This window comes from Muntiacus reevesi, chromosome 1 (genome assembly GCF_963930625.1).
Source record: "Muntiacus reevesi chromosome 1, mMunRee1.1, whole genome shotgun sequence".
NCBI lineage: Eukaryota > Metazoa > Chordata > Mammalia > Artiodactyla > Cervidae > Muntiacus > Muntiacus reevesi.
Genome location: NC_089249.1, coordinates 27,614,590 through 27,626,902, shown reverse-complemented (window position 1 = coordinate 27,626,902; position 12,313 = coordinate 27,614,590). Strand labels below are relative to the sequence as shown.

General features: G+C 40.4%; 1 protein-coding gene across 8 annotated transcripts in view; it reads left to right on the top strand.

Annotated features, from left to right (window-relative positions):
• Positions 1–12,313, top strand: part of PPFIBP1 (PPFIA binding protein 1) — a 197,129-nt gene that overhangs the window by 124,836 nt on the left and 59,980 nt on the right. For 7 of the 8 annotated variants that reach the window (XM_065940004.1, XM_065940003.1, XM_065940001.1 and 4 more), the window contains 2 exons: positions 2,510–2,608; positions 7,418–7,623. In XM_065940004.1, the coding sequence (XP_065796076.1) occupies positions 2,545–2,608; positions 7,418–7,623 (270 nt within the window). In that variant the 5' untranslated portion in view covers positions 2,510–2,544. Of the gene's footprint in view, positions 1–522; positions 643–2,509; positions 2,609–7,417; positions 7,624–12,313 lie in introns of all 8 variants that reach the window. The other variant, XM_065939981.1, reaches the window with a different exon arrangement.

Below are 12,313 nucleotides of genomic sequence, written 5' to 3'. Positions count from 1 at the left end.
TCTCTGGACTGTGCGCTAGCTAAATGTGCTAGTAGATTTTTGAGAACACCTAGGTTTATAACCTAACTAACTTAATAGCCGCTTGATTTCTGGGTGACTGTAAATGCATGCCTTGGGTGTTTTTGTGGTGTAGTATTTCTACATAAAATGGTAGTGATATTTTATACCTTCTGAAAGGAGTAAATTCTGGAAAATTCTTTGTTATTGTTCAGTCACCAAGTCACATCCAACTCTTTGCAGCCCCATGGATCATACCACACCAGGCTCCTCTGTCCTTCACTATCTCCTGGAGTTTGCTCAGATTCATGTCCATTGAGTTGGTGATGCTAGCTAACCGTCTAATCCTCTGCCACCCTCTTCTCCTTTTGCCTTCAATCTTTCCTAGCCTCAGAGTCTTTTCCAATGAGTCGACTCTTTGTACCAGGTAGCCAAAGTATTGGAGCTTCAGCTTCAGTATCAGCCCTTCCAATGAATATTCAGAGTTGATTTCCTTTAGGATTGACTGGTTTGATCTTCTTGCAGTCCAAGGAACTCTCAAGAGTCTTCTCCAGGAACACAGTTCGAAAGCATCGGTTCTTCTCACATTCATACATGACTACTGGAAAAATCATGGCTTTGACTATGTGAACCTTTGTCAGCAAGGTGACGTCTCTGCTTTTTAATACTCTTTCTAGGTTTGTCATAGCTTTGCTTCCAAGGAGCAAGCATCTTTTAATTTCAAGGCTGCAGTCACTGTCCACAGTGATTTTGGAACCTAAAAAAATAAAATTTCCCACTGTTTCTACTTTTTCCCCTTTTATTTGTCATTAAGTGATGGGACCAGATGACATGATCTTTGTTTTTTTTTAAATGTTGTGTTTCAAGTCAGCTTTTCACTTTCCTCTTTCACCCTCATAAAGAGGCTCTTGAGTTCCTCTTTAATTTCTGCCATTAAAGTGGTATTGTCTGCATATCTGAGGTTGTTGATATTTCTTCCACCAATCTTGTGGAAGCTGTGGATTGTTCCAGCTTGTGATTCATTCACCCCAGCATTTCAGATGATGTACTCTACATAGAAGTTAAATAAGCAGAGTGACAATGTACAACCTTGTCATACTCCTTTCCCAATTTTGAACGAGTCAGATGTCTCATGTCCAGTTCTAACTGTTGCTGCTTGATCCACATACAGGTTTTTCAGGAGACAAGTAAGGTGGTCTGGTAGTCCTATTTCTTTAAGAATTTTCCAGTTTGTTGTGATCCACATAGCCAGAGACTTTAACCTTTGAAATTCTTAAATGAAATATATGAAAACTATCCAATCAGAGTAAGATTTCACAATGATTAATGGCATTTTATGAGAGTGAACGCATAATAGAGAATTGATCTAAGCAGCTGTTTATCAGAACTGTAAATATGTTTGTAAAAATAAAGTGGTAAGGCCTAGGTTGCTTGGAAACAGAGGGCAAAGTTTTCTGTTAAGCAGCATATGCTTTATTTCCCAGGTGTTTGCTCCACCACAGTAACTGCTAAGTATTAGGAGCTTTATTTGAGTGTGTTGGGAGAATTTATTTGGATGATTAGCTGGTACCTGAAATGCATTAATTAATATTGAAAATCACATAATTTGCCTTTTTTCCTGTTAATGGCCAATTTTTTTGCAAGAATAATTTTAATTTATTTTTTTAGCTGGTATAAGAGTGAGTAGATTGTGACACAATTTCAGCCTAACTCTATTTCTCAGATAGGATCAGAGAAATAAAAATTTAATATTACAGTGGAAATCAGATAGATTTAGTTCAAAAACTGATCTTTGTAAACTTGTTTTTGTTATATTTACTTGCAGTCTTTATAGGCAGAGATCATTATAAAATGAAGAAGGATTTATGCATTTAATAGGGTTCCTCTCATGACTGAGGATTATGGTGATTTATGTTACTGTGTGGGACTCAGTACAGAATAGGCACTCATAGGCCCTCAATACAGGATAGTCATTGTTACAGTGCAAAATGCCAGTAGGTGTGTGTGTACTTGTTATGTATGTTCCTGAATCATTTTCTAAGACAAATCTCATGGTAATTCCTTATTGAGGAAAAAGATAAAAATAAAGGCAAAACTGACAGAGCAGAGATTGGGTGGAGCCAGTGCAGATAGAACCAAGTCTGATCTATCTAGCATCTCTCATGGCCCCGAGCAGGGTTCCACAGCCACATCTGTTGCCCTCACAGAGACCTAGAGCTCTCCAGAGGACAGCATGGAAACTGTCCTACTGGAGTTTAAACACTGTGGGTGCAAGAACTGAATCATACTTATTTTGTTAACTGATCAGGCATAGCCTGAGATCCAACGGTAGAGTAGGCACACAGTGACTGGTCACAGTTTATTAAATGATTCGCTTAATTCAGCTCTGATACTTCACAATTCTCTGTATGTCACTGCTAGGTGGAGTTACAGTTTAATGTTGAATTATCAAACCTGCCAGGAAGCATATATCATTTGAAGGATGTAATGATAAACATCATTATTTTTTCAGATCTAGGTTGGAATTTGCCCTTGACAAATAACAAGATGATGAGTGATGCAAGTGACATGTTGGCTGCAGCGCTGGAGCAGATGGATGGGATTATAGCAGGTAATCTGCATCCTCTAAAAGATGCAGTCATGGCATTTACTTGGCTCTCTTGGCTTTTTTTTTAATTGCAACTCTCTTATTACCTCTCCACTTTGATATTTTCATTTATTGGCTTTCTCCAGTACCTTTAGGTTCCCCATGGTTTCAGTCTTTGTCCTTCTCCAATTTCTGCCAGAATCATTCTTAAATTTTGTTTTAAAATGTCAAAAAATTCTGGTACCTTCCTGGGCTTCTGATCCAGAGTAAAGGTGACTCTGGTCCAGGTGGTCTGTGGACTGCACTTGGAGGGAGGGATTACCGCTCTACCCAATATTCGGGAATGTTCTCATCTTTTCCCTTAAATCCGACTTTCACTTTCCCACCAGTGACGCTCACATCTATTTATTTTTCTAATTCTTTGCTAAGTTTCAGGTCCTTATCTCTACCAGCCAACCAGATACCCCCGACTACAATGTCTTATTATAGAGCATCAGTGTCATCATTTAAAACACTGAGCTCACTGTCTTCTCTCAGAAGCCCCTCTAGTTGTTTTTTTTTTTAATTTATTTTAATTGGAGGCTAATTACTTTACAATATTGTAGTGGTTTTTACCATACACTGACATGAATCAGCCATGGGTGTACATGTGTTCCCCATCCTGAGCCCCCCTCCCACCTCCCTTCCCATCCCATCCCTCAGGGTCATCCCAGTGCACCAGCCCTGAGCACCCTGACTCATGCATTGAACCTGGACTGTCAATCTAGTTCACATATGGTGTCTTTATCTTGACTAATCTCATAGCCCTCCCTCTATACACTTTCACAAAGCAGTTTAAGTCATTCTAGACACGACCCGTGTGTTCCCCCACTTAGTCAAATTCTGTCAGTTCTGCCTCCTACCAAATTCTCCCAGTCCCTTTTTCCCTCTCTAAAATCTATTGTGTCTGTGCTACCGTTGTCCTGCTCTATCTAAATAACCCTCCCACTTGATGCCCTTGGCGCACTTGCTTTCCTGCTCTAGTCCATCGTTTTTTCCAGACCACCAGAATCTTTTTTTCTGAAATGCCAGTCTCGGCAATGGAGACGCAGACATTAAGAACGGACTTGTGAACACAGTGGGGGAAGGAGAGGGTGGGATGAATTGAGAGAGTAGCACTGAAACATATACATTATCATATGTAACTAGATAGCCAGTGGGAATTTGCTGAATGGCTAATTCATTCAATTCGGTGCTCGAATCTGGTGAGCTCAAATCTGGTGTTTTGTGACAACCTAGGGGGGTGGGAGGTGAGAAGGAGGTTGAAGAGGGAGAGAACATATGTACACCTGTGATTCATGTTGGTTATGGCAGAAGCCAGCACAGTATTGTAAAGTGATTATCCTCCAATTAAAAATAAATTAAAAAAAAATAAAATGCCAGTCTGATCATCCTCCTTAAGAATCTTCAGCAATTCTCTGTTACAGAAGCTGAGCAAAAGAAGTAGACTATTATCTCCTTGATTTCTCATCCTGGTGAGGGAACTGACTAGTAGATGAGCCCCTTCATCCCCTGGCAGATCCCCCAGGAGTAGGGCTACCTAAGCTCTTCTGTCTTCCATGGGCTTCCCTAGTAGCTCAGTAGGTAAAGATTCTGCCTACAATGAAGGAGATCCGGGTTCGATCCCTGGGTTGGGAAGATCCTCTGGAGGAGGAAATGACAACCCACTTCAGTACTCTTGCCTGGAAAATCCCATGGACAGAGGAGCCTGGCAGGCTACAGTCCACAGGGTCGCAAGAGTTGGACAGGACTTAGTGACTAAACCACCACTAAACCAAGCTCTTCTGTCACATTTCGTGTCTTGTCTCAAGAGAAGGACTTTCATGTATTGGGGAATGAACCAATTACAACGAGGCGATGTCTGAATGGGTTGGCCTGCACGCACCTGGTGGTCAGGGTCCTGTTACAGTTGGCCTTGACCAGTGACCAGGGCCAGCATATAGTTGTCCTGGCCCCAGCTGCTTCTCTTTTCTGGTCACAAATTGGACCCTACTCGACTTTGGTGGTTTGGAGAAACCAAAGGTGTTTTCCTCTTCAGAAGGTTCTTCTCTTCAAGGAAGTGACCTGCATGGTCTCTATTATACTTCTATGTCTTGGAGACCTTCTTTCAATTTGACCTCCTTTGTAGATTAGACCACATTTTGAGTACTGTATTCAGTTCTTAGAATGTTATTTTCACAGTGTCGTTGGCAAACTAAAACTTATCTAGAGAAGGTAAGCATGACGGTGAAGAGTTTAGCAAACTAAGGAACTGGTTATGTATAATCTAGGAAAGTGTATTCTTGCTTGGGGCATGATATATGGTTTTATTTTTTTAATTCTTAAAAAAATTTTTTTTCTGTTTTAACTGCCTTTTTGAAAATTGAAATGTAGTTGATTTACAGTGGTTTGTTAGTTTCAGGTATGCAATGAAGTAATTCAGTTACACGTACACATACTTTCTTTTTCAGATTCGTTTCCATTATAGGTTTTTATAAGGTATTGGGTGTGGTTCCCTGTGCTCTGCCGTGGGTCCTTGTTGTGTTTGTTTTCTAGGATGTGTGTGCACTCGGTCACTCAGTCGTGTCCGACTCCTTGGGACCCCAGGGACTGTAGCCCACCAGTCTCCTTGTCCAGGCAAGCATACTGGAGTTGGTTGCCATTTCCTCCTCCAGGGGATCTTCCCGACCCAGGGACTGAACCCACATCTCTTGCATCTCCTGCATTGCAGGCGGATTCCTAACCACTGAGTCATCAGGAAAGCCCTATTTTCTATGATATATGCTTTTAATTAGTTCAAGGACTGTTATATGGGAACGAGAATAGATTTACTCTGTCACAATTTCAGAAAATAAAACAATTAGAACCAATTTTAGGTTCTTCCCAGGGATTGTATACAACCTTACCTCTCATCAAGGGAAGTGATATTTCTGAGGGATTACATGTCGCACATTCCACTAGATTGCGTCCTTGTTCCTCAGGCCTGGCAGGGCCCCAGGAGCAATACTAGAGTTATTAAGACAACAAGATTCCCCAGCTCTCATCTCACACTAAGTCAGTCACAGCTTTGTGGGTGGGATCTGGATTTATGTTTTCAAATTACCATCAGTATTTCTCCAACTGAGGTAAGAGGGAGAAGAGGAGAAGTGACAACAAACATTTGGGAGTTTTTCTAAATACACACCTCTCCCCTCTTCCCACTTTGTTTTGTGTTGAAGACCAAACAGAACAGAGGGTTACCATGGGCTCACATGTTTTTTAAATCATTGCGTTGCATGATCCTAATACGTAAAAGGGCTGGAATATAGGACGTTGTAATCAGTCTGGGTTTTGCTGCTTTTCTGTTCTTCCCTCCTCCTGACATTCTCACCTCTATTTTTTTTTTTTTCTTTCTGATTTCTCATCTCAGCTGTGCAGGGTTTCCTGAGGAGGCTGATTTAGATGGTTATATGGCTCCATTAGCATTCATCACTGTACATATCAGTGGTTACCATTATCACAGTTTGGTAGATGTTTGATCTAAATCTTGTGGTCCACTAATCAGGGACATCAATGGCATTAAGTAGCTGAAAGATAATTCCTTTCCCCATTGTTAGAACTGATCAACCCTGTGGCCAACTGGAGAGAGAACTTACACATTGGCTCACAGGTCTCATCCAGTTTGTAAGACCTTTGGATTTGTGAGAAGTAAAGAGAAAGTCGCTCAGTTGGTTCCACCCCATGAACTATACAGTCCATAGAATTCTCCAGGCCAGAATACTGGAGTGGGTAGCCTTTCCCTTCTCCAGTGGATCTTCCCAACCCAGGGATCGAACCCAGGTCTCCCACATTGCAGGCAGATTCTTTACCAGCTGAGCCACAAGGGAAGCCTGGATTTGTGAGGTGATGGCCTAAATATCATAGTTGCTGAAATTTAAGTGTAAAGTTAATATATATATTTGATGGTATGTTTGATAGACCAGTAACTAAAAATCAAAGAGATGTAGAGGTGTTTATGGGTGCTTTCAGAATGCACTATGAGTCAGTGTATGTATTTAAGTAGTAGACTGTTTTCCTTAAAAAGTGATAGAAAATAAAAATGGCTTTAAAACTATGTTTTGAATGAAGCTAACATTAGCAAGAGCATTTGATGCTAGGCTGCAAACAAAATTGCGGGGGAAAGTGTTTATCCACACATGCTCCCTTGTACGTATACAATGTACATGTGTAAGGTATTGAACTTCAGACATTAAATTCTAGGCAGTTAACTGAGAGCTGGCTCTCTTACTTTTGAAATTATGCTTTGCAATTTCCACCTCCAATATGCAACTTCTTTCTAGGGGGATTTAAAAACTTTATGCTTTCTAAAATTTTTTTTTGGGGAATACATGGCTCCACACAAACTGATCTGCTCTCTTCTTAGCCTGTGTTTCTTGAGCTCAACACATCTTATACCAAGACCCATCCTACTCTTACTATGCCACACAGCTGGCCTCCCTGTTAGGTATTTGACCACTGATATTTAGGAAATGGCAACCCACTCCAGTTTTCTTGCCTGGGAAATCCCTTGGCAAGAGGAGCTTGGTGGGCTGCAGTCCACAGGGTCGCAAAGAGTTGGATACAAGGACTAAACAGCAACAATCTCTCATCAATTACATAGTTTTTACTTTTTCACCAAATGACTATCCCTTGGAGAGATTTACGTGATTGAATTCTCTTTTCCCTGCTCCTTGTTTGGTCATTCCTCACTGTGACTAGACTTGCTTGCCACCTTCAGCTTTGGTATATTATCCAGTATAAATCCCATTGCTCTCTCTGATTTTTTTTTAAACCTAGGTTCTAAGGCCCTGGAATATTCCAATGGGATTTTCGATTGCCAGTCCCCCACCTCCCCATTCATGGGAAGCTTGCGAGCCCTGCACCTCGTGGAAGACCTGCGCGGGTTGCTGGAGATGATGGAAGCGGACGAGAAGGAAGGCTTGAGGTGTCAGATCCCGGACTCCACGGCAGAAACGCTCATTGAGTGGCTCCAGAGTCAAATGGTAGATATCCGCTCGTTACCAGCCCCACAGCGTGAATCTTCCGTTGCTTAGTCCAAAACTTAGAGCACAAAGAAGCTGATCTGAACAAGAAAAAACAGCTACAGGGCAACAAGTTTGCCCCAACTTTACCCATTAAGAGATTCTGATTTCCTTTTGACTCTAAAGATAGTTTTTTTAAAAATTGCTGTTGTTTTACATTTCCTGTGTGCCAGCTGGTCACCTCATTTTGCCCTTAAAGGTAGACTGGCATTTGAACTGTTCTTGAATGATTTGCTGTGGCTTAAAACAAATAGTCCTGTGAGGGAAAGAGTTTTGCATTTAATAGATGCCTTACTGGTAATACTGGGAAGTTTATTTGAAAGGGCCCGATAACGATTCAAAACAGGGAGTACAGTGAATGTTGTGGTTGAGTTGCTCAGTCATGTCCGACTCTGCGACCCCTTGGACTGCAGCATGAGCGGTGATTTTAGATACTTCTAATAGCAAGGGACGGGTTGGTGGCAGTATGCGGTGTTAAGCGCCATCTAGTGGTTGTGACGGTCATTTCGATGCCAGTACATGAGTTAGTCTGTGGATTGGGTTCTGAATGGTGTTCTTAGTCACTGAACAATGAGCCTCTTTCTAGGCATCCTTCTCGAAAACTGATGGCATGGCAGATCTGCCCTTTCCCTGAAAACAATGGTAAATGCTATGTTTTAGTATATGTTAAACACATAAAATCCACAGAATGTCACAAAAATGTTCAAAAGGGGAGCTAGAAAAAGTGTTTATTTTGTAAGTATTTAATGGATAGTTTTTCAGGAAAATGCATGAATAAGCTTATAAGTTAATTGTCTTTATATAAAAGTTAATGAAAATTGCATGAAAGAATGAAAATCTATTTTTGGTCTGTGGTGCCAATGTCAGCTGTTTGCTTTGGGAAGCTTAGTGGTATCAGTACATCCTGCACCTAAAGGATTTTCATGTGATGTGACACAAACACCAATGCCCCCCGTTCCAGCCAGCGTACCTCCCCATTTCAAGTGCAGATGGTACGGTCCATCTTTTAGCGCATCTCTGCAACTTTGATTAGGGTAAAATACACATAAATATTTTACTTTGCACATCTTACTTTGAGATAGTTTACTTTGTATGCTAGTATTTTAGATATTTTATTTTGTATATTTTACTTTGTATAATGGATATATTTTACTTTGTATAATACACAATACCTAATTGTTGCACCTTCAGTGTTTCTGCAAGTTTCTCCTCTAGAGATTTAAGTATCCAGGTCTGCTGATTTCTTTGGGGAATTGCTTCATGCCCTGAAACCAGAGATTTCCTGGCATGTTTCTCAGGCTGTTTCTACCTCCTCCCTTGCCCTTCTTCACTGCTTGTTTTCCTGACCATTCAGCACACTTTGGGGAGGGAACTTAGAGGAACCCATTCCCACCCTGCTTTCAGAGGCAGCCAGTGCAGCCGGAACATGAGAGCGCTGTGGTTGTGTTTCACTCGTGTCCAAAATATCTCCATTAGTAGGTGCTCAGTCTGTTAAAGTGTTTCTGGAAAAGATTGAAAGTGATGTGATGTTTCCTGAAACATAAATCATGTCATCCATGCCTTTTTGAGAAACCTACGGTGGTAGTCACATGTGACTTAGAAACCACAGGGCTTGCTGGGCTGCAAGGCCTTTAGTTTCGCACTTGCTCCTCGTTGCCTTCTGACCTCAGGTCTCATTGCCCTCTTTTGCTCCACTTCAGGCATGTGGGCTTCCTCACTGATTCTCGAAACATGTTGGTGAAACTGGGCCTCAGGGCCTTTGCACTGGCTGCTTATTCTGCCTAGAAATTTCTTTTCTCAGATTATCTGGATGACTAGCTTCGTCACATTTACTTAAAAGTTGTGCTCTCCGTGAGGCCTTTCCTGCCCACCTGATCTAAAATTTCACAGTTATTCTTCATAGTACATCTCCCTACTTTTGTTTTTTTACTATGAATGCACCATGTTCTTATGTACTGTGTATTTTCCATATTTATATGTATTTTTTTCTCTCTCCAACTGTAATGGAAGTATCACTGAGACTTTTGACTATATTTAAAACAAATCAAAACAAAACCACTGCATCAATGGTTCCTAGAACAATGCTTGGCTTGCAGTAGATGGTCAGTAATTATATTTGTGATGAATGTTGCTCCATGAATGATAAAATGGTATATACATTTGAATGAACTGAATTTAACATTTATTAAAATAGCATTTATTTATTGTGTTCAGTTCATTTGATGGATAATATCTTATTAATTTGTGGTTTTGGTTGCTCTTTGTGTTAATATCTAACATTTTAAAGTTACGTGTCCACAAAATGGACAAATACTTTACACACCTTACAAAGATTCAGTTTTTATCCAAAAAAATGGCAGTTAAAAAACTAACTAAATGTTAACTCCAGAGGGTAAGTTTTCTTGGGTTAAATTTATTTATATCTGTACAACTGATTTATATCCATCCCCTCGTGGAATTCAGTCCTTCCAAATTAGTATTTTTGCAAGCACATAGAAAATGAAATAAAAAAAAAAAAGATTGATGACAAAGGGCAAAGCCCAAAGCAAGAAGGGGAGAGTGGGAGTGAGTGTTTGGAATAGTGAAGACATAGGTGTGTGACCTTGTGGTTTATCCTTCTGTATATACTAATTTACATCTGCTAATCCCCACTGGAGGACAGAGGAGCCTGATGTGCTTCAGTCCATGGGATCACAGAGTTGGACACGTCTTAGTGACTTAATACCAACAACAGTCCAAGCTTCCATAAACACAGGGAACTATATTCAGTATCCTATGATAATCAATAATGGAAAAGACTATAAAAAAGAATTTGTGTGTATATATATGTAAAACTGAGTCACCTGGCTATACTGTAGCAATTAACACTGCATTGTAATTGAACTATGCTTCAATAAAAAATAAACTAAACAAAAAGGCATGGGTGTGACATGAATAGTCAGAGCTTAGCCTATTGTAGACTTTAATTTTAGAACCAAAGGGAATCAAGGCAGTATTAAGAATCCAACAGGTAGAAGGTCTTATGCTTGCAATTTAATGATTTGCTGATAGTATAACCTTCTGCCATTTGATATCTAAGAAGCTGTGATGTGTTTTATGATCTTAAAAGTGGTATCTGTACGTGTTTTGGGCTTCCCTGGTGGCTCAGAAGGTAAAGAATCTGCCTGCAGTGCAGGATACCCGAGTTTGATCCCTGGTTTGGGAAGATTCCCTGGAGAAAGGAATGGCGACAAACTCCTGTATTCTTGCCTGGGAAATCCCATGGACAGAAAGGTTTCTGGCAGGCTATAGTCCATAGGGGTCACAAAGAGTCGGACATGACCAAGCATGCATGCAGATACCTATAGTCAAATAAATTCATAGAGAAAATAGAATAGTGGTTGCATTGGCGGGAGAAAGGGTGGGATGTAGAGTTAATATTTAATAGATATAGAGCTTGGGTTTTGCAAAATGAAAATAATTCTGTAGATGGATGATGGAGATGATTCCACAGACCTGTGAATGTACTTATTGCCACTGAACTGTACATATAAAAATAGTAAATTTTTTTTTCATTTATTTTTATTAGTTGGAGGCTAATTACTTTACAATATTGTAGTGGTTTTTGTCATACATTGACATGAATCAGCCATGGATTTACATGTATTCCCCATCCCGATCCCCCCTCCCACCTCCCTCTCTACCCTCTGGGTCTTCCCAGTGCACCAGGCCCAAGCACTTGTCTCATGCATCCAACCTGGGCTGGTGATCTGTTTCACCCTTGATAATATACATGTTTTGATGCTGTTCTCTTGAAATATCCCACCCTCACCTTCTCCCACAGAGTCCAAAAGTCTGTTCTGTACATCTGTATCTCTTTTTCTGTTTTGCATATAGGGTTATCATTGCCATCTTTCTAAATTCCATATATATGTGTTAGTATACTGTAATGGTCTTTATCTTTCTGGCTTACTTCACTCTGTATAATGGGCTCCAGTTTCATCCATCTCATTAGAACTGATTCAAATGATTTCTTTTTAATAGCTAAATAATATTCCATGGTGTATATGTACCAGAGCTTCCTTATCCATTCTTCTGCTGATGGGCATCTAGGTTGCTTCCATGTCCTGGCTATTATAAACAGTGCTGCGATGAACATTGGGGTGCGTGTGTCTCTTTCAGATCTGGATTCCTCAGTGTGTATGCCCAGAAGTGGGATTGCTGGGTCATGTGGCAGTTCTATTTACAGTTTTTTAAGAAACCTCCACACTGTTCTCCATAGCGGCTGTACTAGTTTGCATTCCCACCAACAGTGTAAGAAGGTTCCCTTTTCTCCACACCCTCTCCATCATTTATTGCTTGTAGACTTTTGGATAGCAGCCATTCTGACTGGCGTGTAATGGTACCTCATTGTGGTTTTGATTTGCATTTCTCTGATAATGAGTGATGTTGAGCATCTTTTCATGTGTTTGGTAGCCATCTGTATGTCTTCTTTGGAGAAATGTCTGTTTAGTTCTTTGGCCCATTTTTTGATTGGGTCATTCATTTTTCTGGAATTGAGCTTCAGGAGTTGCTTGTATATTTTTGAGATTAATCCTTTGTCTGTTACTTCATTTGCTATTATTTTCTCCCAATCTGAGGGCTGTCTTTTCACCTTGCTTATAGTTTCCTT